The sequence below is a fragment of the Delphinapterus leucas genome, chromosome 18, assembly GCF_059928025.1.
Source record: "Delphinapterus leucas isolate spDelLeu-1000000601 "Yukka" chromosome 18, BTC_Dleu_Yukka2, whole genome shotgun sequence".
NCBI classification, from domain to species: Eukaryota; Metazoa; Chordata; class Mammalia; order Artiodactyla; family Monodontidae; genus Delphinapterus; species Delphinapterus leucas.
Window position 1 is genome coordinate 73,435,162 of NC_143146.1, and position 23,409 is coordinate 73,458,570.

General features: G+C 43.8%; 1 protein-coding gene across 1 annotated transcript in view; it reads left to right on the plus strand.

Moving 5' to 3' along the window:
• The window catches only part of FLT1 (fms related receptor tyrosine kinase 1), a 171,296-nt gene that overhangs the window by 56,501 nt on the left and 91,386 nt on the right, over nt 1–23,409 (plus strand). Inside the window, exons 7-10 of the mRNA XM_022574557.3 lie at nt 531–705; nt 1,702–1,819; nt 3,930–4,099; nt 4,454–4,613. Of these exons, the coding sequence (XP_022430265.1) occupies nt 531–705; nt 1,702–1,819; nt 3,930–4,099; nt 4,454–4,613 (623 nt within the window). The remainder of the gene's footprint in view (nt 1–530; nt 706–1,701; nt 1,820–3,929; nt 4,100–4,453; nt 4,614–23,409) is intronic.

Sequence of the window (23,409 nt, forward strand, 5' to 3'; positions counted from 1 at the left end):
CAGGATTCATAATCTTTCCCTTCGTTTCTGAAAGGAAACAAAAGAAAACTCACGTGGTGATTTATTAAGAGAAACCCTGTGATTAATCCAGATACTAATCATGGCCCGAGTCTGTGTGTGATACCGCTGCCTAGAGAACAGGTTACTGGTTAGAGAGGTAGGTGCTGGAGGGAAGAGTTAGATTTGTACTCAGAAGACCCAAGTTCCCAGGCTACACTGGCCAGTGTTTCTGATGCTTCAATTTCTTCATCTACAATAAGGGCAATAACCCTGCCAATCTCCCTGGCTTGTGAGAAACTGTTGAGATATCGTGTGTGAAAGTCCATTTGAGGAAAATAAAGTGCTAAGTCAGTGCCTCCACGGCGCGTGTTGGAAACACATCGAGACAGAGATGTCAGTTCTGTGCATCTCGCTCTGGGTGGGTTTGCCTCTTAGCGTAAAATATCAGTCTGAGGAATCATCTGAGAAATGCTGTAACTCTGGGCGCAAACAGTGACTCCTTCTACGTTTGTTACCCGTTTTCTTTCTAGATAAATAAGAGAGCCTCTATAAGGCAACGAATTGACCGACGCAATTCCCGTAACAATGTATTCTACAGCATTCTTCTCATTGACAAAGTGCAGAACAAAGACAAAGGACTTTACATTTGTCACGTGAAAAGCGGCCCGTCATTGAAATCCGTTAACACCTCAGTGCATATATATGGTAAGCAACCCATGCTCTGCTTTCTAATCATTGCAGAATTGGAGGGTTCTATAAGAAAACAAAACAAAACGTAAATTTTCTTTTGGCCAAGAGGTACACTGTCGTGAACAAATACAACTTTGTCCCCCTCCGCCCCCCTGCCAAAGGGCAAATCACATTAAGTGTTCTTTAAATGTAATACTTTTGCACTGGCTACAGAATCTTTTCCTTACAAATTTATTGTGGCTAATAAGTCAGGTATTAGAATCTATGTGAAATTCTTTAATTAGTGTTGCGTATAAACAAAACAGGAAAACACAGTCCGCTTCACCTTCATTTTCTGGGAGAAATTTCTCAGGCACTGCTACTGATTTAGAGAAAAAGATGCTGTGATAAATTATCTAGAATTGATGCTCTTCTATCTCTGGTTTTACGCTCCTGAAATCCTACTAGTTTTGCTCAGTGCCAGTAGGCAAATTCTGTAAAGAAAATACTTCACCCTCTTTAGAATCTTTAATAAACCTTATTTGTTTCTACCACTGAAAAGAAAAACTTGTAAGGAGCAGAAACTAGGGGACCGTTCTATCAACGGCCTTTGATATTCTTTTGACTTTCTCCAGTTGATGTCTTATATCAAATTAGTTATTTTAGAAGGGCGTGGAACAACCTTCTCCCGTGGTATTCACATTGGCCGGGTAGATTTTTAGAAGTATCTTTATACTTCTGTTGTTTCAATATAGGTGTTTAAGGTGTTTTATTTCTGTTGCCCTGCCACTGGGTTTTTATATCCCTGGGACCATTTGATTTTGCAAGTGTTAAACCAGTTAGAGTACTTTGAAGTGATTTTATTCACTGATCAGTATTTGGGCTCACCGATGGCCTTGATCATAATTCAGCTCTACTTAGTCATTGGTTGCACCCTCCTTGAATGAGGCAGCGAGTTGGCGTTTTTTTGGTTTTCTTTTGTTTACATAAATGTAGTCTTTTCTAATGGATTTATCACTTCTCTTTTCGAAGATAAAGCGTTCATCACAGTGAAACCTCGACAGCAGCAGGTGTTTGAGACTGTAGCTGGCACGCGGTCTTATCGGCTCTCTGTGAAAGTGAAGGCGTTTCCCTCGCCAGAAGTTGTATGGTAGGCTCACAGTTATGTTCCTACCGGCTTAAGATATGCTTTGTCAGTAGGAAGATGCAGGAGCCCAGTGACTTGAATTCCTGAAAAGAAAAAAAAAAAAAAAAAATCAAGATAAGCTTCCCAGACAGCAGTGAAGAACTAAGAACTTGGGCTGATTTCTGGGCTGGGAGGGGAGTGGGTGGGAAGGGCAGGAGGGGAAGGAAAATAATGTAAATAACAGGATGGAGCAAGGGATTCGTTTTCTGAGTGCTCATTTCAGTTTAGTCATTCACTCCCTGCGACTAAATCTGTGCCTCTCTAAACCTTCCTATGATGTCAACGAGCAACGATTAGGAAGCATCTCTAGTGTGTAACATGCTCTATTAACCCTGAAGAAGTGGGCCCTTGTGATGAGGATAATAATTCTCTTCTTATCGAAAATTAATTCTTTGAGATACTGCTGGGCTGCAAGTTCCAGTCTTGTTTTAAAATTAAACAAACGTTAATAGAGACAAGACTTATTCAGTGGCAGGGATGCACTCATGGCCCTACTTGAACTAATTAAGGGTTTTTTGGCTCGAAGTTTGCAAATTCAGAAACTCTTTAAGCGGTCTTTTTTAATGCAAGCCCAATACCTGCTGTAAAACAATGTAATCTGTTGATCATCTGCAATCATTTTGTTAAATCATTTTGAAACGCCAGGATCTTTGGCTCAAGCCACCACATTCTAAACAAAGAGTACAAAACTGACTAGGAAAACAACCCATACGATATAGAATCTCAACCGTAGCTTGTTTTGCTTTCAGTATCATATGGCTGTAGCATTTGTTTTCAGTTTCCTCAAATCGTTAATAGGGAATTAAAGAGAAAATGAGACTTTGTGCTATGCCCCTTCATGCCTTCGCAGTAGAAAGGAGATTTTTTGTTTGTTTCATAGGAAATTTACTATGAAACTGTTTAGATATTATGAATGTACATTATTCCTGAATAGGAACTGAATCGCTCTGGGAAGTACATTCCCTCTTTCAGTATCTGAGAGTATCCCCAACTGTTCAACACTGCTGACTTCTTCAGTAGCTAAGTAGCAAGGACCTAAAACAAACCAAAAATATCAACCCATTTTTGAAAATACTGACTTGTTTAGAGGAAATAATTTCAAGGATAGTAAAATGGGATTTGTAGTCACAAAGTAGAGCATAGGCGTTTTAGCTGCTTTGGAACTGAGACCCACTAGTAATGGGAATTTGCATGACTATGTAATACATGCATGACTATGAACCAGTGCCCTTCCTAATATTACAGCTTTATGCAGGACACAGTAAACTCCTACTAACAGATGAAAAATGCCCATTGAAAGAACTGTCATTTAATGAAATCCTAGAATTTTACAGTAAAAGAGATCTTTGAGAAACTCGGAGAACCTGAGGCTCAAATGGATAAGTTCAGGGCACACAGTGGCAGAGCCAGGACAAGCCTTCAAGCCTGACTCTCAGTTCTGTATGCAACTGCATGGTATCCAGGCATTAAGTCTGTCTCTGCAGTTTAAAAAAATTCTTTTTAAGTTTATACCTTTTGTTTGAGTTCTTTGCCTTCACTTTTCTTCCCCATGGGAAAGAACCTTGATAATCTTGGTTTCACTCTAGCTCATGAAAGGGCAACTGGTGTGACCATTTATATAACTAATAAGAACTCCACGTGAGGCCACAATAGGAAAATCTATTTTTATTTCTATCTGGAGAAGTGATCTAGTTGATCTGACTCACAATGACCCTGGTATTGCTGATGGAGCCTCGTGGAGAACTCTGAAAAACATGTCAGATGGAGTCAGCCTGTGCTTCTAGGGTTATACTTAAGTCACAGTGGTGACCAGCGTCCGTGTGGGTGCATCAAACCGTCACTTGCCTTTCTTTCGGCTTACTTCTTTCCTCTTTGCCAATCAACATGAAGTGTTTCCCAGTCTAAAAATCCCACTGGGCTTTACTAAAAAGTCAGTGTCTAAATGTTTTAAATGAATATTGAGGATCCAAGGCTCCAGATGTCTAAACTGGATCTCACATCCTTAAATGGCAACGTTAAGGTGATGTTGGAGAGGCAATGTGACATGACTTACTGATCGTGCCCTTAACCACAGGTTAAAAGATGGGTTACCAGCCACTGAGAAATCTGCCCGCTACTTGGTTCGTGGCTATTCGTTAATCATCAAAGATGTGACTGCCGAAGATGCAGGGGATTACACGATCTTGCTGGGCCTAAAGCAGTCAAATGTGTTAAAAAACCTCACTGCCACTCTGATTGTCAATGGTAAGTTCACTGTTCAGACTTTCTTTTGGTTCTGGTGGGGGTGAAATTCGTGAAAATGTGTGTCAAAAGTCAGTATAACAAAGAAAGCAAAATTTAAAAAAAATTGTTTTGAAAACCACTGATTTCCCCATCCCAACTATTTCATGGTTGCTTGCTCTCTTCCATAAGCAATATGATTTTTTTTTTTTTTCTCATTGTGGTCGGAATGTACATACGCTTTTCAGTTGGCGTTATAATGACAAATCCGAGGGCTCTGTCCATGTGTGTCTCCCTGACAGCAACACCAGCGAGAATGTGGTCCGGGAGGGAGTCATGATAACAGCTCTTGACCTCTGTCCTATTTTCTCCTTTCAGTGAAACCCCAGATTTATGAAAAGGCTGTATCATCGTTTCCATACCCGACTCTCTACCCACTGGGCAGCAGACAAATCCTGACTTGCACCATTTACGGTATCCCTCAACCTACCATCACGTGGTTCTGGCATCCCTGTAACCATAATCATTCCAAAGCAAGGTAGGGACAGTTCGTTTCTTGAGTAACTTTCCAATGCTTTTTGACCCCTGGACTCAAGGGTCTTATGGGAGCTGGTAGATGGCACGTGCGGTCCACTGGGGGCAAAGGCTCTCCCTGCCTTGGGAAAAGGTAGGCAATATATCTACTCTTCTTCCTTACCCATGCCTAACCGTTTCATAATTTTTCTCTCTAGCTTACAGTTTAAGGCCAGGAGCACAGGGACAGAATGAAGGTCGCCCTGTGAGCCATTCTTTGGAACTCAGGTTGGAACTCGCATCTCTTGCTTTCCAACCGAGAACACCCAGACTTTGGTTCCACCACTGCATCAGTTACACTGGTCTCCCCATTCCCCACTCTGTAAGCACCGAGTACGGCATCAGATCTTCCCACCGCTGAAGATCATTACCTTTCCTAGGCTCTGAGCATGCTCCTTCATCTGTCGGAAATGAGCTTCCATGCATTTCCTGCTTCCTAGGAGGTCCTCCTATATCTTTCCAGGCTCAACAAGGCTGTCGCCTTCCCCACCCTCCAGACTTTCTCATTCAGACCCCCTTCTCCCTCCTCAGCGTGAACAGCACTTTGCTGACACCACTGTCACATCACAGGGTGTGCGTGCACTTGTCTTTCCTCTAAGCTGTGAGCTGATTCAGCACCTCTCTGTCTTTAGGGGCCGGCACCGTGTCTGGCACACACAGATGCTCAGGGTGTATCTGCTGAATGAATTCAGCCCTGCCCTTGGTTAACTGTGCAGTGTTTCCTTGCTTCCTGTTGACGACCAAGCCCTGTTTGTTGTTTTCCATGACTGTTTAGTCTAGAGGATTGATACTAATGATAGTTCACGGGAGCAAATTTGAAGGACAGGAATAGAATTGTTGATAGGTGCGACTATCTTACAATCTTACTATCAGGTAAGATAGCATTGAGACTGCTCAAGAATTATCGTTAGGCCAAATATTTTCTTTATTGCTTTTAATTCCACTATAGCAGAGTGGTTGGGAGAATTGCAGTTTTTTTTTTTAAATTAGCTTGATAAAAAATATGACGTAATTCTGGCACAAACGGAAGAGGCTATTTGGTTTTCTAGATTCTTCCTGCAATTTCAACTTGTCTTCATCTTGTGTTTTAGTATTTTAAGGCATATCATTCTGATCGTGAAAGTTACTGGTAAGTTACGGAATTCCTGAGTAGTAGCTGTTTCCACACATCTGATTTCTCATCTGAGTGAATCATTTGCTAAGAACAGAAATATCTTGAATTTGCTAAGAAAAAGCATATCTTGAATACCTTCTTTACCACTGTGATCATTCAACCCCAAAGAAAGGGAGATCTACTGAGATTTTATTTATTTTGCCGATTTGGAGATGGACATCCATATTTATGGACTTGTCCCTTTAAGTATTTGTGCTAACCTAACTTGCAGATAAATTTAAAATAACTAACTTAAGCTGTTAGGTTTGGATAAAGGTATAGAGTTGAATTTTTATGGAATAACAGCCTTTTTAAGATATTCTTAATTTTTGTTTTGATGGGAGCAAATCTAAAATTTCAGCTCTGTTTAGGATTAGAGCTAGTAACTATGAGAAAATAACAATTATGAGTGATAGAACATAACATTATAAAGTTAGATTTGAATAATGCTAATAAAATATGGTTTGGGGAATGAGGTCAGCTGGAGCGAAACTTTGTAAACGTTACCTCTCTTCTTCTGGCATCTTTGTGGTGTATGGGATCCTTCTCCCATGTTATAGAGTAAGCTTGCCGGGGCATGGAAGGATATCGTATTCCTCTTGGAATTCTCTCAAAATTCAGAGCAGTACCTTACATCTTCAGTAAATGTTTGTTGGCCATTTGACTTATTCTCTTAATGTTAAAGGCATTCTTTCTTTTTTAACCAGTCACAAGACAGATCAGAAATGAAAGCTTTAACTCTTTCAGTGATGATTCAAATTGTTGCTTGAAATTATCTGCAGGAAATGTGCATATCCCTAAGAAGCTCTCATTTTTAAAGTCAGTAGACTGAGTAGCTTACCTGTGTCAGGTCCAGATTTGATGCTTGTTGGTTAAATCAGTACATTTAACGTAGAAATAATTTTCAGAAAGATATATGGGACCTTTGTGCACTAGAAAGCAAATAGGAGAATTCGATTTTACCCTGCAGAGAGATAAAAGCTCAAACTGACAGGTAAACGAAGCCCTCTTTTACTACTAAAATTTTTCAAATATGTCTTTATATAAATCTATTTTATATACTTAATTTCAGTTGCAGACAGGAATTTTAGTGACATTTGAATAAGGGATGTTCCATTCCATGAATTTTTTAAATCTTACTTATTCTGGGTTACATGGTACATAGTTGCAGAGTGGTATCTGCGCATCATTGTCAAAAGAGATTAGGTGATTAATATATACACATTACTCTTGAATATGTAGAATAGTTCTTGGTATTTAAATTTGAGGCTCTAGATAAGGGATAGATCTATATAAGGACCACAACCAAAGCATTAGTTTTGAGGTTAGAAGGTATATGTTTTCAGTAGCTCAAAATTATTAATTGGTTTAATATGGCCCACAGGTTAATGGGTCTAAAGTAAAGAAGTTCAGACTCAAATTGTATGGTTTTCTGGAATCCAATAAATATATATTTTTAAAACGATCAGAACAACTGCTCAACTAGGTCATCTTTGTGGGTATTAAGAGCCATAAATAAATTGAACAGAAACTTCCTCCTTTTTGAGAAAGAACGTAACTCAGCAGCTTAGCACATTTTTAAACACTGTGGTTTCTGATTCACCTAGAATTTGTTCTCATAAAACATTAAGAGTAAGGGTGGGGCAGGGGTGGTTACTTTTAAACTCATGTACGTAATGAGCTGAGGGGAAATACAGCACAATCTTTCCCCCCTTTTACTTTTCTACAGATATGGGTGATAAAGTAGTAGACTATTTCTTTTGAATTTTGAAAAAATAAGTTATTAACACCGAATGAGGGATTTTTCTCATGCTTAGAAGCTGGCAGGGACTCCTTAAATAGATTGTCCTAAACTTGCCCCATGTCAGCCTGAACATAAACCCAGGGAGCACACAGAAGGTTGGTGAACTTATAGTACCTTTCACGTGTGTGTAGTTTACAGCTTCTGTTCATATGAAATAGAGGTAATTCCATATACTTCATAGATAATATGAGCATCCAATGAGGCAGTGTATTTGGGAAGGGTACAGAGTGCCATGGACATAATGCAAGGTTGTAATTACTGCTAGCATTAGGGTAAATGTCTCTCAATAAGGCTCTGAAACTTTTAAGGAACTTGAAAAGAGTTTTCTGCCTACTGTAGACCTAGTTTCACAACAGTGAGAATGTTTACCTAATATTTCTGAGAAGTGAACACAAACTGTGGAAAGTAAAATGTAATTTTGCCGTGCCTTAGAAATAGAAATCTCTAGTAGGTCTGGGTTATAGAATTGAGGAAAATAGAATTTATGATTTTTCAGAAGAAGAATAAAGAAAACGGCCATGTAGGTGAGCTAGGCAAAAGTGAGAATAAGCTCAAGGGTATACAGGGGGAATAAAGTGACCCCCCAGTTGGGTGGCCAGCCCCATTCGTTTGTTTCCTGCCATAGGAGGAAGTGGTTCTGGCCTGTGGGTTGGCCGAGGCTGGGATGGGGCAGAGCAGGACGTGAGAGAGCTGACCCCTGCTCGGAGAGCCCACGTTAGACTTCTAGAAATTCACCTCCCCCCCTGCATTTTGAAGAACTAAGTAGGGCTACTTACCGCCCACGCAGTGAGCTGGTCTCGATCTCATGGTCCTTGATAAGCTTCGCCACGGCGCTGGTCCAGTCTCACAGGAACTGTTATGTGGATAAGGTTGCCCACTCAGCGGAGGATGGTCTGTAAAGGAACAATATTAGACTCTTTGGAAGGGGCCCCTCTTTAGGGAATGGAAGGGGGATGGATTTGAGGAACGCAGGAGGAATGAGGAAAGAGCAGTCTGCTTCTTTTCTATAAGGAGGTTTAAGGCCGGCAGCCTTTAATGATGGCAGCTTGGGTTTTAGAACAGACATTCTTTAGATCACAGGCTATTTTAATTCCCTCTCCCCATCTAACCATCACAAATCATCATTTCCAGGTCATAAATAAATTACACTGATAGAGTTGCATATATCATTCTTTTATATATAAATGTATTTATTTATTTTTGGCTGTGCTGCTGCGTGCGGGCTTTTCTCTAGTTGTGGCAAGCGAGGGCTACTCTTTGTTGCGGCGTGCGGGTTTCTCATTGCGGTGGCTTCTCTTGTTGTGGAGCACGGGCTCTAGGCGTGTGGGCTTCAGTAGTTGTGGCTCGCGGGGTCAGTACTTGTGGCTCGCGGGCTCTAGAGCGCAGGCTCAGTAGTTGTGGCGCACGGGCTTAGTTGCTCCGCAGCATGTGGGATCTTCCCGGACCAGGGCTTGAACCTGTGTCCCCTGCATTGGCAGGCGGATTCTTAATCACTGTGCCACCAGGGAAGTCCCTATATCATCGTTCTTTAATGGAAAAAGTGTTAGGTATAGTAGATTCTTTGTGAAAGTCTCATTTCCTTCATCCACTATCTGTGATGACCAATAAAAATAGGTAGAGAGAAATCTCTGCTACTTCTACCGTGTTGACATTGCCCACATCTTACAATGCGTTTTGCACAGGGTCAGTATTCAGTCTAAATATACTGTCAACCGTCTGTTATCACACAGATGTTGATTGGGCACCAACCATGTGCAAAACAAAGATACATAGCATTTGTGTTTAGAATTTGTTTAATTATGTAAAGTCAGATCTATTTGGTGATTACTTGTCCTCTCTATATACGGACCTGCAGGATCTCTCCTCCACAGTCTTGGGGATAGAGACCTGGGAATCAAGGAAATGGGTTCTATTCTTGGCCCAGTCCCTGACTTCTGTGTGACCTTGGCCAGTTATTTAATCTGGGCTTCAATTTCCCCTTCTGTGAATGGTAACTGCCGTGCTTCCCCTTTCCTATAATACCCACTGAGTAACGAGTGAAGTGAGAAATTCACTTGAAATGACGTCTTCTTCAAAAAAGCTTGAAATGATTTCCTAGTTGTTGCACACATTTTCCTTCTGCTGCTTACAAATTATAAAGCCACTGGACCTGAGGGTTAACTCTGAAGATCACGGCCAAATTATCAGAAAAAGAAACAACTTATGAAAAATAGAATGGTCATCAGAAAAGTCTTACTTGTGATTATGTATTCCGTGGTACAGAATTGACTCAGTAATGTCAATAATCACCCATTAAGAAAAAAAAAATGCAGCAGCTCCTCCACCACCGGTGTGAAGCCCTATTTTCCTCAGTGTCAACCTGGACGACCTCTGTCAGTTTTGGTCCAGCCCATACAGACCAAGGCATTATCATTCTTTGCCCAGTTAGCCCTAAAACTTTGCTTGATTCACTTGGTGTTTTGCCAATGAACCCCTTCAGAATGCAAAAAACTGTAGTTGGATTCTCAACTCATGGAAGGTGGAGGCGCTAGGGTATTCTTTATTACTTTCTTAGCTAAAATTGTGGGTTTGCTAAGAAAAGCCTAATAGACATCCATGGAATCTCAAGGACCTGCTTCCAAAACTCTATGTGTTTAGACGTTTGATAGAAAATAATATTCCCTGTAACAGCACTGTAAATCAACTATGCTTCAATCAATCAAAAAAGAAAAAGAAAGGAAAGAGAGAGAAAATAACAGTCCCTGCCTCACAGTTTGATTCCCCATTTCTGGAACACTCTTCGTTTGCTCAGCATGAGTGTTCCATGAGGAGGCCACTCCAGGACTAAGTGTGCTAGGAGTTTTAGTGGGGGAGGGGTGGCAGGGGGTGGCCTACAAAATAAGGGAGGACAGAGGCATCTAGGAACTCTCAGAAGTTGCCTAATTGCATTTCTCTATTGTTTACGTCACCAAATTGGCAAAGAAAGGAAGGCCTGAATCATTAGGGATGTGTTAGGTCTAGATCATTTGGGGGAAACACAGTTCTGTGCATCAGGGGGGTATGTAAAATTAACAGGGCAAAGACAAAACGGTTGCTAATGGTAGTTAATGAGAAATGTATTCAAGGACCCAAATTTAATTGACTACCAGCGTGAATGTCTATTCTTTCTAGGCTGAAACAGTTTTGTATTGGATTTTCTGTCTACAAAATGAAAGTTTTACCAATTTAAGCATTGAAAAAGTCAATATCTCCTGGGGGCTAGATGTAGGTCAATGTCTGAGGGAAGCTATAGTTTTAAGCAGACCTCTTCTTTTGGAAATATGACCACAGTCTACACGTTTTAATATTTAGCACGCTTCTTTTAAGTATACGTACAATTTGTATCCACGTCTCGTGTGTGTATGGGTATGCAGACTCAAACCAGGCAGGCTCCAGAGAATTTTAACTTGCCACACGCAAAACCCTGAATCAAAACGGGGACTTTGAAGGCGACCACTTCCCCCCAAGCCCACTTGAGCAGGACTTTGAGCTTAAACAAACAACGGAGTAAATCTGGCCATCTCCGGGACGCTTTCATCACAAGCCAAGTGACTGCTCACTTGCTAATGGGCAACGTCTTGCGTTCTGTTATATAATTACGAGATGAGGAAGTGCTTGCCACCCCATGTGAGTGCTCTGACAACAGCCCTTATTAAGAGTTCATGCAAAGACCTGAGAGCGAGCTCGTTTGCCAGATGCCTCTTTGCCACTTTTCTACACTTTGCGAGATTTTTTCCTCTTTTCCCACTCTTTGTAGGAATTCAGGGAGTCCGATGAATAATTGTTCCTAATTAACTGTCTCCTGTAATTCCTATCAAACGTTTCATTATGTGCTTAAATTAAGCCAAAAGGCTGAATCATAGGAAGTCCATGCTGGATGGTTTTTAGAGGGATCTTTTGAGCAGAGTTCAGTGTAGTTTCCCAGGATTAGGAGGACCAGAAGCTAGTGACACACAATTTGGGAAGACTGGCAGAACCTCTCCTACTGTCTTTGGCCCATATTCACAGATTTTAAAAATTGAAGGGGGCATTTTCATGACTGAATCTAGAAACTCCTGTCCTGACACAAGATCCTTAGTCATACATAAACAGGAGAAATCACTTGTAAAACATGCACCTATCCTTGGAACGCGGCATTTTAGTTATATCTCTGTTGGCTTGGGAGACTGTTTCTTGAAATATGGACCTTAGTCTGTGGTTTATCATGTAACTTCACTGCCCTTGTAGGTGAAAAAGCAGAACCTGGTGGATTGGAGTAGAAGGAAGGGTGTGATGGATTTAGACTCTGGCCCAGGTAGTGCTTCATAATGAGCTCCAATACTTGCTTCTTCATACCTTCTCTAGAAGCCTCATGGGATGTTTGGTCCCCTTGAGTGCAGTTGACTACTTCATGATAATAGCTGTAAGAGACTCCATCAACCAGCCCTTTCTAGTGCCAAAGTTGCGCCCATCCCTTTCCACATTATGCGTAATCTGGGCAGCAATTCTACATCATGGCCATAATTTCCCCATAAGGAAACTGAAGCTCAGAAAGTTATTTCTCAGGTGTTTTCAGATCGTGGAGTAAAAGAGGCTAAGTACGTTGGCATTTCAGAAGGTTACTATTCATTGGTGACCCATGGGACTCCTCAGGTGGATCGCCGTCGGCTCCCAGAGAAAGGAACCGAAATCCCCGAGGTGACAGGGGTAGGAGAGCACTGACCTCACTTCTTGGGTTTACTCTTGTCCCCACTGATCACAGAGTCCACCGGTTGAGTTAGAGTTGAACGGGGGCTGGAGAAGGAGGTTAGCGGCAGTTGGGGGAATTTGACTCCCATAGTACCGTCTCTTCGGGAACCAGGGATGATGAGATGCTGGTTCAGGCCCCAAACCTGCAGGTGGGAGGAGACCCTCTGAGGGGCTAGAAAGCCCAAGGGGATGAGCGAGCCTGAATAGGACCAACCTCAGGAGGACAGCAAGTCAAACAGTTAATTTGGCGCTTTTCCTGTGGACACTTTCCTCTCCGTGACTTGCCCACCACGCAGGCGTTTTTGATCTCTTGCAGGGAAGTCCCATTCCCTCTCGCTCATTGTTCAGGATTAATTTTCTAGGTCAGGATTCAGCAAGCACTCAGCCCTCCGGGGGCCTCACAGAGCTCACGGAAGACTGATGAAAGGAGATGAAGGAGAAAGAGGGAGAGCTTACAGCCGGTGAGTGTGTGAAACGGGCACACGGAGGCCGCAAAGCTCAGCCTCAGCGTGGCTGGATCTAGTCACTGTGAACGATTCATTCGCTTAGAATTTAAGACATTTTAAATATCGTATGATATCGTGGAATCTAAAAAAATCATACAAATGAGCTTGTTTACAAAACAGAAATAGAGTCACAGATGTAGAAAACAATCTTATGGTTACCAGGGGGGAAAGGGGGAGGAAGGATAAATTGGGAGATTAGGATTGACGTATACACAGTATTATATATAAAACAGATAACTAATAAGGACCTACTGTAGAGCACAGGGAACTCTACTCAATACTCTGTAATGACCTGTATGGGAAAAGAATCTATGAAAGAGTGAATGTATGTGTATGTATAACTGATTCACTTTGCTGCACAGCAGAAACGAACACAACACTGTAAATCAACTCTACTCCAATAAAAATTTTTAAAAATTAAGAAAAAAGAGTTTAAGACATTTTAGAAATTAAAAAAAAAAGCTTATTTTAGAGATGAGAAACTGAGACTCAAAGATAATTATCCCTCACCTCACAGCTAGATAATGGCAAGCCCAGGACTGGACCCAAGTCTTGGAGTTCTGTTTATTATTCCTGTTTATTCTTATTTCCACCACGACACTGTATAGAGTCCCCATGGGAAGTGCTTATAATCTGGTTGGATAAGCGAACCAACATGGTTTCAGTGGATGGCAGATGGTGAGCACTGCAGTTAAGGGGGAGCATTGTGGAGAGGGAAGATCTGGGTCCTAAAGGTGATGGGAAGGTACTGGGAGGTCAGATGGAAAGGGGGAGGGACAGATGTGATAGAGGGGCACGGGGATAGGATGGTTGAGGAGTTGCTTGGAGAGCCACCGGCTGGCTCACTGGGATGAGGGAGAATCAAAACCAAATCTGGAAAGGGCGCTTCAGACCTGATGTGGACTTTCTTGAATGGGGGCTAAATAATTTGCCAGCCAGTCCTGCTTGAGCTCGCCTTCCCTGGCCGGTGCCCCGGTACCCTGCTCTCTGGTTACCAGGGTTCCCCCCGCCGCCCACCCCATTGCGCTTACAGCGTGACGTGACGGAGTTGTACAGACTCGGGGGTGGAGCTCTTTCTCCTGTCCTCGGCCCCGTGTTATGTGCCCTGCAGCTCTGAAACTCGCCTTCCAGGTCGGAAGGTCAAAGGCTCAGGTTTTCACTCAGGCCTTTTAATAAGTTGTACAGCTGCTTATCATCCCATTTTTCTTAGGCCTTTCATGTTCCATACCCCTTGTCCTCAACACTGAAAACCACGTGAGATGATCACAGATTGCTACCTTATTGAGAAATCCTCTTTTGTGAGTGTGAAAAAGTCTTTGGATAAGTAAGGTGAGGAAAACGAAAATGGGTGTTTAGAAGCTACTTGGCACCAAACAGAAGGTTATGGCCAGTTTAGAAGACTGCAGGGCCTAGGGTTTCTATTTTTATTTTCCTTAGAGCTGAAACTTATTAAGCACCTGTCTATAGGATTAGTGCTTAATCTGTGCTTTAGACGTATCACCTCATTTAATTCTAACAGAACTTCTACGACGCAGGGGACTGTGGTACTACCATTTCCTAGATGAGGCACAGAGAGTTCCAAAGACCTTGTTAGGAACAAGTCCGTCACGCTGTCAGCGCAGTGGGTGGTGGGGGATGGGACCCTGGTAACCAGAGAGCAGGGTACCGGGGCACCGGCCAGGGAAGGCGAGCTCAAGCAGAAGGACCGGCTGGCAAATTATTTAGCCCCCATTCAAGAAAGTCCACGTCAGGTCCGAACCGCCCTTTCCTGATTTGGTTTTGATTCTCCCTCATCCCAGTGAGCCAGCCGGTGGCTCTCCAAGCACGTCACCACGAGGCTTGGTGTTGTTACAACTCCGTAGACATTAAGTTGAATAATTTTTGGTCAAAAGCTCATGATCCAGAAAGCAAATGTGCTTTGAGAAGCCTGTGTGATGACATCAAGAGCTACTTTTAAAAGGCATGAGGATGCAGAAAGGCCGTATAGTCTAGAGTTTAAGGACATGGGCTCTGGAGCCTGAATCCCGGCTCTGCCACCTACTACCACCTACCAGCTGGGTGATTCTGGGCAAAGTAAACCACCTCTCTGGGTCCGAGCTTCCTGATCGGTACAATCGAGGTAACAGCGCTGACATCCTAAGGTTGTTTAGGGGAATTAAGTGAGATGATTTATATGAAGTACTTAGCCCAGTGGTACTTAGCCCACGTCTGTTTTGCTTAAAGTTTTCCAGTATTTTTGGTTGCTCTGGGGCCGCCCACTGCAAAGCTCCTTCCCTCTGAGGTAGCATCAGATACACACAAGTATCCTGTGAACACTGACAATCTGACAAAACGATCCATGCTGTCGGGTTCACGTTCTCCCAGGAAGCATGCTTGCGTCTTTGGACAGGTCTTCTGACTATGGTGATTTACTGCAAAGAAATTAAGATGGGACCAGAAATGAGAGAATCTTCAGATTCTGCAGGAAGTTAGAGGAGCTGTAATATCCTGGACCTACTTGCGTTTCTGAATTCTGCCTCAGCTATTCAGACCCTCATTGACCCACGTACTGTCCAGCCTACAGTAGCGCATGGGCTCTGGACATTCTACTTGCTTGTGCTCAGTTGTCTATGGATATTTTCCCATGCACTTGACTTATCTCTTCAATAACCATATCCTTAATAATGGAAGGAAATAAATCTTGTACTTCTTTCAGAGGACATGATTCTACTTCTTAAATGGAATGTGTGTGAACAGATTAATTTTTATTTGAATCAGTGCTAGTAATTGCCTAGCAAATGGTGCTAGTGATTGAAGACAGGAGAAGACCACTGCTGGTTAGTTATTTTCTGTTAGCCCAGAAGGTGCTTCTGCACATGTCAGCATCATTGCTTGAGTTGAAACTGTCCACCACTATCAACTCGTCAGACGCTGTGATGGGTTCATCCCAGGTCATTAATACTCCTCCTTGGGAACGGACAGCCCTGATGACGGTGACACGGCGCTTGGTTGAGGCGGGATGTGTGAGGTCACTGGAGGGTCAGCAGTGTCCCCTTTTCAGCACGTTTGAGGTGAGTGATGGATGGCAGGGTTGACACCCACGTGAGGTTGAGTCCACATCTAATGCGTTATCGGGATTCGCTCTTCTCGTCAGGCCATAGCTGAGCGAGGACACGTGTGCTCTTCTGCTTCCCCGGCTAGTTAGACTAAGCCCTGGGGTTAGGATGACGAATAAGACCTAGTCCCCACTCTTAAGTAGCTCTCAATCTGGTCCGATAATCACGGCTAACATGAGTGACCTGTCTGCCGTGGACCAGGCACTGTGCCGAGCATGTTACACCAATTAACTCACTTAGCATCCACCCGCATGTTTGGTGATGCAAAAGGATCTTCTCTGAAGTGTTTCCCTTCTATTTTTTTAATCCCTATAAGAAAACCGGTAAGACGTGGTAACGTGGCTTTGCTTCCTTTGAGTTGGCAATGTTAAAAACACATCCGTGCCCAAAGAATTCGAGGTGGTTCATAGAAAAGTACAATTAATAATTTAACAAATCTGGATGAAAATGGGGTAAGACAGAGATATGGCCTGCATGCTTTACATGTTAGTTGTCAAGAGAGAGAAAGAGACGTGTGATAGATATTTGCGAGAAGAAGGGGCCCATAAGATAAAAGCGTAGCAGAAGTACAACTTTTCAGGGAACTAAAATCCAAGAAGAATGATTTCTCCTCTCACCCTCTGTGTGCTGTAGTCTTAGCAGACGAACCCTTCAACCACATTTCTAGTACAGAGAGTGTCACAGGACTGGTAATCACCACCTCCCTCCCTGGTGACCGGTGGCATGACACCAATGTAGAATTTATTAAAAGTGGTTCTGTGGGCTGACATGACCCAGTGATTTCAGAACTATTCAAGGGACTAAAAAGACTGTAAGTCCTCTGATCAATTCCCTGTGACGATGATTCTCCCAGCCTTGCCATCCAGCGTTCCATAACCAGACGGTTGCAAAACCATGATCTGAGCTCAGGTCTGACTAGCCCTAGAATTTCTGCTAAATGTGATTCCCTACCCGCACCCCGAAGGCCTTCTGGACGTTTCCGTACTGACCACCGTGTAATAAGTGATAGGCGAACAACACGTAACCATAGCTTGAAATATGCTTCACTGGGTGACTGGAGTTAATACCTTAAGGCTCCTTGCGTGTGTTAAAGGATGTTATTTGTAGCCACTCCTAACGTTTCCCTGAAGGTTTTTTTATTTATCGAATCACCCTTTCTCTGCTGACCAGCCTTTCACTAGGGCAGAAAAATGAATGAAGAAAATGGATGGCCTCTCCGAGGCTCCTATCTGGGTGTAACCGAGTAGGTACCCACCCTTTGGCCTCCTAGTCACCCGGTGTGGGACTGTCGGGATGCCTTGGCCCAGATTCCCTAAAAGAGAGCGAGTCAGGGGCGGGGGAGTCTCTGGGGCTCTTGGGGGAGGCGAGCGGGAGAGAGAGGAGGAAGGAAAGCAGAGGCTGGGAAGACAGGCCTTGTTCTGAGTGTGAATGGACCGCGGGGCCCTCGAGAGCAGGAAGCGGCGCAGGCCAAGACGCTCACGGAAAAGCTCTTATCTAAACAGAGGTGGCCAGGACGCTGGATCACCTCCACCATTGTCCCGGGAGCTGACCCCAGCCTTCAGTCCCCGAAAAGCCTTCTCCACTCCCCCGTCGCCATTCAGACAAGAAGTAGTTTTCAGTATGGGCTCCAAGGCGTCACGAGGTCTCTCCCTGGGCAAGAAGTCGCCGCCCCTACCAACAAAATCCCCCCAGCCTGACCCTGTGACCAGCCTGGAGGCCCAGGCCCTTTTCCTGGAGCAAAAGGGGCAGGAACCATTCTGTCTAAACACGCCTTTTTCTGCCAGCATCCTCTCCTCTATATTGTTCTGTTTGTTTTAAGAGAATGTGAGAGAAGGGGAAAAGATAGTGTTGCGGATTCTATTCATCTGATGGCTCAGACACACGATCGCTAATGTTTTGACACGACACACGCAGGAGCGCAGGAAAGTTTACACGAGGCCCTTCTGCAGGATGGCGCGCGGTTGGGGAGCCGCCCGGTCGTGCCCTCGGGCACGGTTCCAGGTGGTCTTTTTTTTTTTTCTTTTTCCCCTCTCCACTTTTTTTAAAAGACGTTTTACAGCCTCGACTTGCTCTCTATTACTGCTCTCCCCCTTTGTTTCCTCCCTTGAAATGATGCAGTATTCTTTACAAACAGGTTCCGATCACAGTAAGCGCGTGCAAACAAATCCCATCACGTGGAGAAGCAGAGTCCGCTCGAGTCCTCAGCTTGCATCATCCAAGAAAGGAGAAGAGAGAGAGGGAGATGATTCTGTGTGTGTTGGGACTTTGTAGAACTTTCTGGAGCCTCCTTTTCTCCTCCAAACTAAATGTGCTTTAACTATACTTTAACGTACGTACGCCTTCCTTCCCAGGCGATGGCGCGGGCTCAGGTAGGCAACCGTTGGGCGTAGGGCCCGGCTCACTACTGTGCGCCCCCCGCAGAGGCCCCTCAAAACCAGCTGCTGCTCTAAATGTGTCGGAGTTCCTAACAAAGCAGGCCTCGTTCATCCCAGAACGTGTTTAGGAATCACGCAGACAGCAGTTTTAAGTTACCAGGGGGGGAAAAGGATTGTAATAAAAGCTGGATCTTTTTATTTTCTTGCGAGATGTTGTCTAATGCTGAAACTCATCAGCCCACAGAAGGCCAAGGTTTCATATAATTTTAGCATTAACACTCTGTAATGATGAGAACTAACCAGAATTTATGTAAAAAACGTAATTATAAAATATTGCTGTGCCCCCTCCCCCCTCCCCCAAAGGACCAGGGGCTACTTCTACTTCCTGAATGCCAATATTTTGCTTCTCTGGGTGTCTGTACCGGTTGGCTTCAGAGGAACCCCAGAGTTTCCTAACACGTGACTCTGAAGCATGGTGGTCAAGGTTTGGGCGGGGTGGTGGTCTTTGGGAGCAGAATTCATGCCGTGTGATGGACGAGTTCTGGTGTGGCAGGAAGAGTTAGGAATATCTGGGTTCTAATCGCAGATCTGTCTGCTACTTTCTCTATGAATATGAGTAAGACATTTGATTTTCATGAGTCTCAGTTTCCTTCTTGGTGAAGGGTTTGTGAAATGGGGATCATAATACCTGCTTCACTGGGTGACCGTGAGAATTAGTTGAGCTTACATGTGTGTAGCTGCTACCCTAAGTCTGGTACATTAAAAGCAGCCCAGTAACAACTGGTTTCCCTTCAGCCAACCAAGAGCCCAATTTAGCAGAACAGAGGTTTTGAAAGAAAGGTCAGCCTAACGTCATTTATCATAGGGTGAAAGGGGATCCTTCACCTCTTAAGATTCAGGTGGTGGAGTAGACCTTCTGGGATCGGGGTGGCTATGAAACTTGCTAGAAGTCATTTATGAAATGAGAATCTTACACTGGATAACTACAGGAGTCTTAGGTACCATAACACAGGTACATCATAGCACTAAATGGGCAATTTCTAGAAAGGCCGAGCGAAGGGTTGAACCCTCTCAACCTGGTACTTCAGAGAGTCTGTTGTTTTTGTCCCACGGGGGCCACTCCGGAGAAAACACAGACACTAGCCATCCGTGGCTAAAGGTCACCTCTCCCCTCTGATTCCACCAGATGCAACAATGCATCCTTTAAAGAAAGTGCCAACTCTGCTTTTTGGGTTGGGGCAGGGGAAAGAAAGGCAGGAGGACTGCAGAAAGTGTGCAGATCGGAACTGTTCAAATCCAGCACCTAAGGAAAAGCACAGGTGGACACAAGAGGGTACCTAAGGGTACACGCTCTGCACTGTTTTCCCTGTGATGGGTTTGTAAAGGTGAATGGGACCTGAGGTCAGAAATCATGGGATGACAAATGTAACGTAAATGGTCGTTGCAGACCATGCACACAGTGGGCACTCAGTACACTTGGGCTAGGTATCATGAGAGCTGTTTGCCAAATCTTGGGAGGAAGTTAACCAGGTTATGCAAAAAGGGCTAGAAAAAGACATTCAATCCCCGTTGCAGTAATGGTATCTGTGTAGTGAATATTTGAGAAGCCTTTTCTCCCTATATACAAAGAAGCACTGAAGTATGACAATTTCTTTTGATATGATGCTGATAGAACATGGATATTATGTTACATACAGCATACAGGTTAAGTGCACAGACTCTGGAATGAGCCAGAGCTGACTACAAATTCCGCCTCTGCCACCTACTAGCCCTTTAGCCTTGGGTAATTGACTTAACCTCCCTTAATCCTCAATTTCCTTGTCCATTAGATGGGGGATGATAGCACCTACTTTTTAGGATGTTGTAGAGATCAGTGTGATAGTGTACATGAATCACCTAACACAGTACCTAGCGCATAGAAAGTATAACCCTTATCATAGTAGAATGTAATATCGCATAGTGTCTACCGTAACTATTACAGCCTATGGCTTGCCTGTTGGGACCGACAGTCAGAATTGCCAAGACTGTAGGTTGGATCCCAGCGTTGGCTTTGCCTTTCTCTGTGGCTCCAAACTGTGTTTGGTCACAAAGGAGCCAAATACTTACGAGCGTGCAGGGAACAGGGCAAACCCATCAGCACTACAGGGAAAAACCCATCATCTGCATCTATGGAGGGTGTGTGTCGAGCACTATGTGTGGAGCAAAGCAGCCTGGTAACTTGGACCAGATGGGAGAGCCCCACAGATGTCTCCTACTTGGGAGTCAGACAGACAGACATGTCACATGGAGGGTCCCGGCTCCGTGTGTTGGATCCATAATTGGCTGCTTTCTTTTAACTTATTTATATCAATCTCTAGTCCAAAACTAATTTGTTTCAGCTCCAGGGCAATCGACAATGGAGTACACTCTTACCCCGGAAATTTTTTTTTTCCTCTCGATGGTTATAAATACCTCCACGCTATTGTACTTGGCATGCTGTATGCAAATAGAGGTCAGAGTCCTAAAGCTCATTAGGAAAGGGATGGGGGGCTTGGAGCACGGAGAGGACAGCGTGGAGCTGAAGCTGATAACAGCGGCCTTGTCCAGAACAGTGCCTGGGAGCTTTCTTATCTCCCTTTGGCAGGAGGTGCTGAGGACTTCCTGTGCGAAATCAGGAGCGAACGCTGCTTTCCTCTTGTTGTTCGGCTTCCTCCCCCCTCAAGACGGTTCCCAGCACAGCGATTATCTTTGCATCTTCAAACATGGCACAATCTACTTCCTGAAGAGCTTGATGTATTCTTAAGGGCTCAGGCAAATTCCCCTCCCCCTACCTCTCGTTTCAAGTGCTGTTATAGAGTCAGCCCCCTAAATGACATTCTATTTTTAAGGTTCCAGTGACAAAGAGGGAAAAATCACAGTCCCCAATATGGAAAATAGCCACAGAACCTGTCCTTTTCCATTTGGAGGACCTTGCAGCAACTCTAGTTTCCAGGCCAGGGCTTGTGCCGACAGTAGCTGCCCTTAGAGGGACGGGCGGGGGGTCGGGGGTGTATGTTGGCAGCCCGAGTGAACTCAGGCAGCCGACTGCGTTTCCCTCGGGAAATGCCTCGACTTGCTTCACTCTAACATATTTCTTTGCATTTCCTGACAACCAAGAGTTTGAAATTAAGACCTTTGTCTAAGGCCTCCCTTATCTTTTTCACTTCTTTGGGGAAAAAGGAATGAAATTACAGGCTTCTCTTTCAGATACAAGAGAACTTCAGCTCTTGGATGTCACAATACCAAGTACCTGTGTAACGTGTGTACATGTCACAGGTGTACACATATGTAACAACCCCCCATATGCATGTTATATATATCTCCACAGACACACACGTTATATAAACCTATATATGTACCCCATGTGTGTGAAAGATCTGAGATTAGACAGTAGTTCAAGGTATAGATGTTATGAAAAGTAGGACAAAATAACTTATTTTAATGATAAAGTTTTAAGGCCATGATATATTTCAAGTCAAGGAGAAAGTGTATAATTTCTCTTTGGTTCCGTTCCTTCTACTAATCAATAAGTTAAAACGTTCACTTTATTTACCTGATGATTACAGGAATAGCTAGTCAAAAAATCTCAGAAATTCCTTAAGGAATGGTTTGTCCTTATGAATTCTTTTTTACTTTATTTTATTTTATTTTATTTATTTATTTTTTGCGGTACGCGGGCCTCTCACTGTTGTGGCCTCTCCCGTTGCGGAGCACAGGCTCTGGACGCACAGGCTCAGCGGCCATGGCTCACGGGCCCAGCCGCTCTGCGGCATGTGGGATCTTCCCGGACCGGGGCACGAACCTGCGTCCCCCGCATCGGCAGGCGGACTCTCAACCACTGCGCCACCAGGGAAGCCCTCTTTTTTATTTTAAATCTTATAATCTCACTGTAAAAACAGACATCTTAAAAACATTTGGAGAAATCTGATATATGGGCCAGATACAAACAACACCGTGGAATTATTGCTAATTCTATTAGGTGTGATCATGGCGTTGTTGTTATTAGAAAACGTGCATAATTTTTAGACATGCACTAAATATGTGAGGCTAAAATGACATGCTGTCTGTGATTTGCTTTACAATATTTCTCAAAAGAAAAAGTAAAAAGAAATAAGGGATAGATGAAACAAATGTGGCAAACTCTTGGTAATTAGTAAGTCTGGGTGATGGGTATATGGGGGTTTACTATACTATGACTCTACTCTTCAATATGTTTGAAAATAATAAACAGTTAAAACCAATGAAAACTCTTACTAGAAACCACACATCAGTACCTCACGCCTGTATGTTTACAAATGTTTGTGGGGTGCCGGTTACATGCTTGGCCCTGGCATAACTATGAAGACAGAGTGATCCCATAGAGGTGGCCAATGGTCCTTGTAGCTGCCGGCCCAGTGGGACCTCAGAAGCACTGAATGCAAACTTAGAAACTGGTGAATGCTCTGGGGGAGAGGACATTATATGGCAGTGTGCCGCCCCAGGAGGGGAGACCACCCCAGAAGACTCCCTAGTTTCACATGGTGGAGTCCTTTCTCAGCTTGAGGACCAGACAGGGATAATTACAGAACTTTTTTTTTTTTCTGATCATCACAATCCCTTCTCTCTTACCTTTTCTCTCACTTATTTCATCCTCTCACTTTCTTCTCACATAAGTAGCCAAGGGCAACAGTGACTTAAGAGCAACCATGCATTCTTTCTGGCTTGAAAATCTCCAGAATCTGCCCAAGACATGTACAGATTAGAGCCCAGCCAGCTGTCTGCTCACCACAAATTCTAAGCCAGAAGGAAGGAATATGAAGTGACACCATGAAAAGTTCACAGTGCAAGTAATCATACAAATGACCACTTCCCTGCCTTACAGGGTCCTCACTCTTTAGGCTGGGAGGTAGGAGGAAAGACTGCATCCAGGAGAGATACAGAAATGAACAGCATCAATCCATAAGGCGGTCGGAAAGCAGCAAAGGCCGTGAGCTGCCTGCAGGCACTCAGCCCAGTTCCTACGCGCACTTGTCTCTTAAGCTACCCAGTCTGGCAGGGGAACACCTTGGGAACCCACAGATTTTT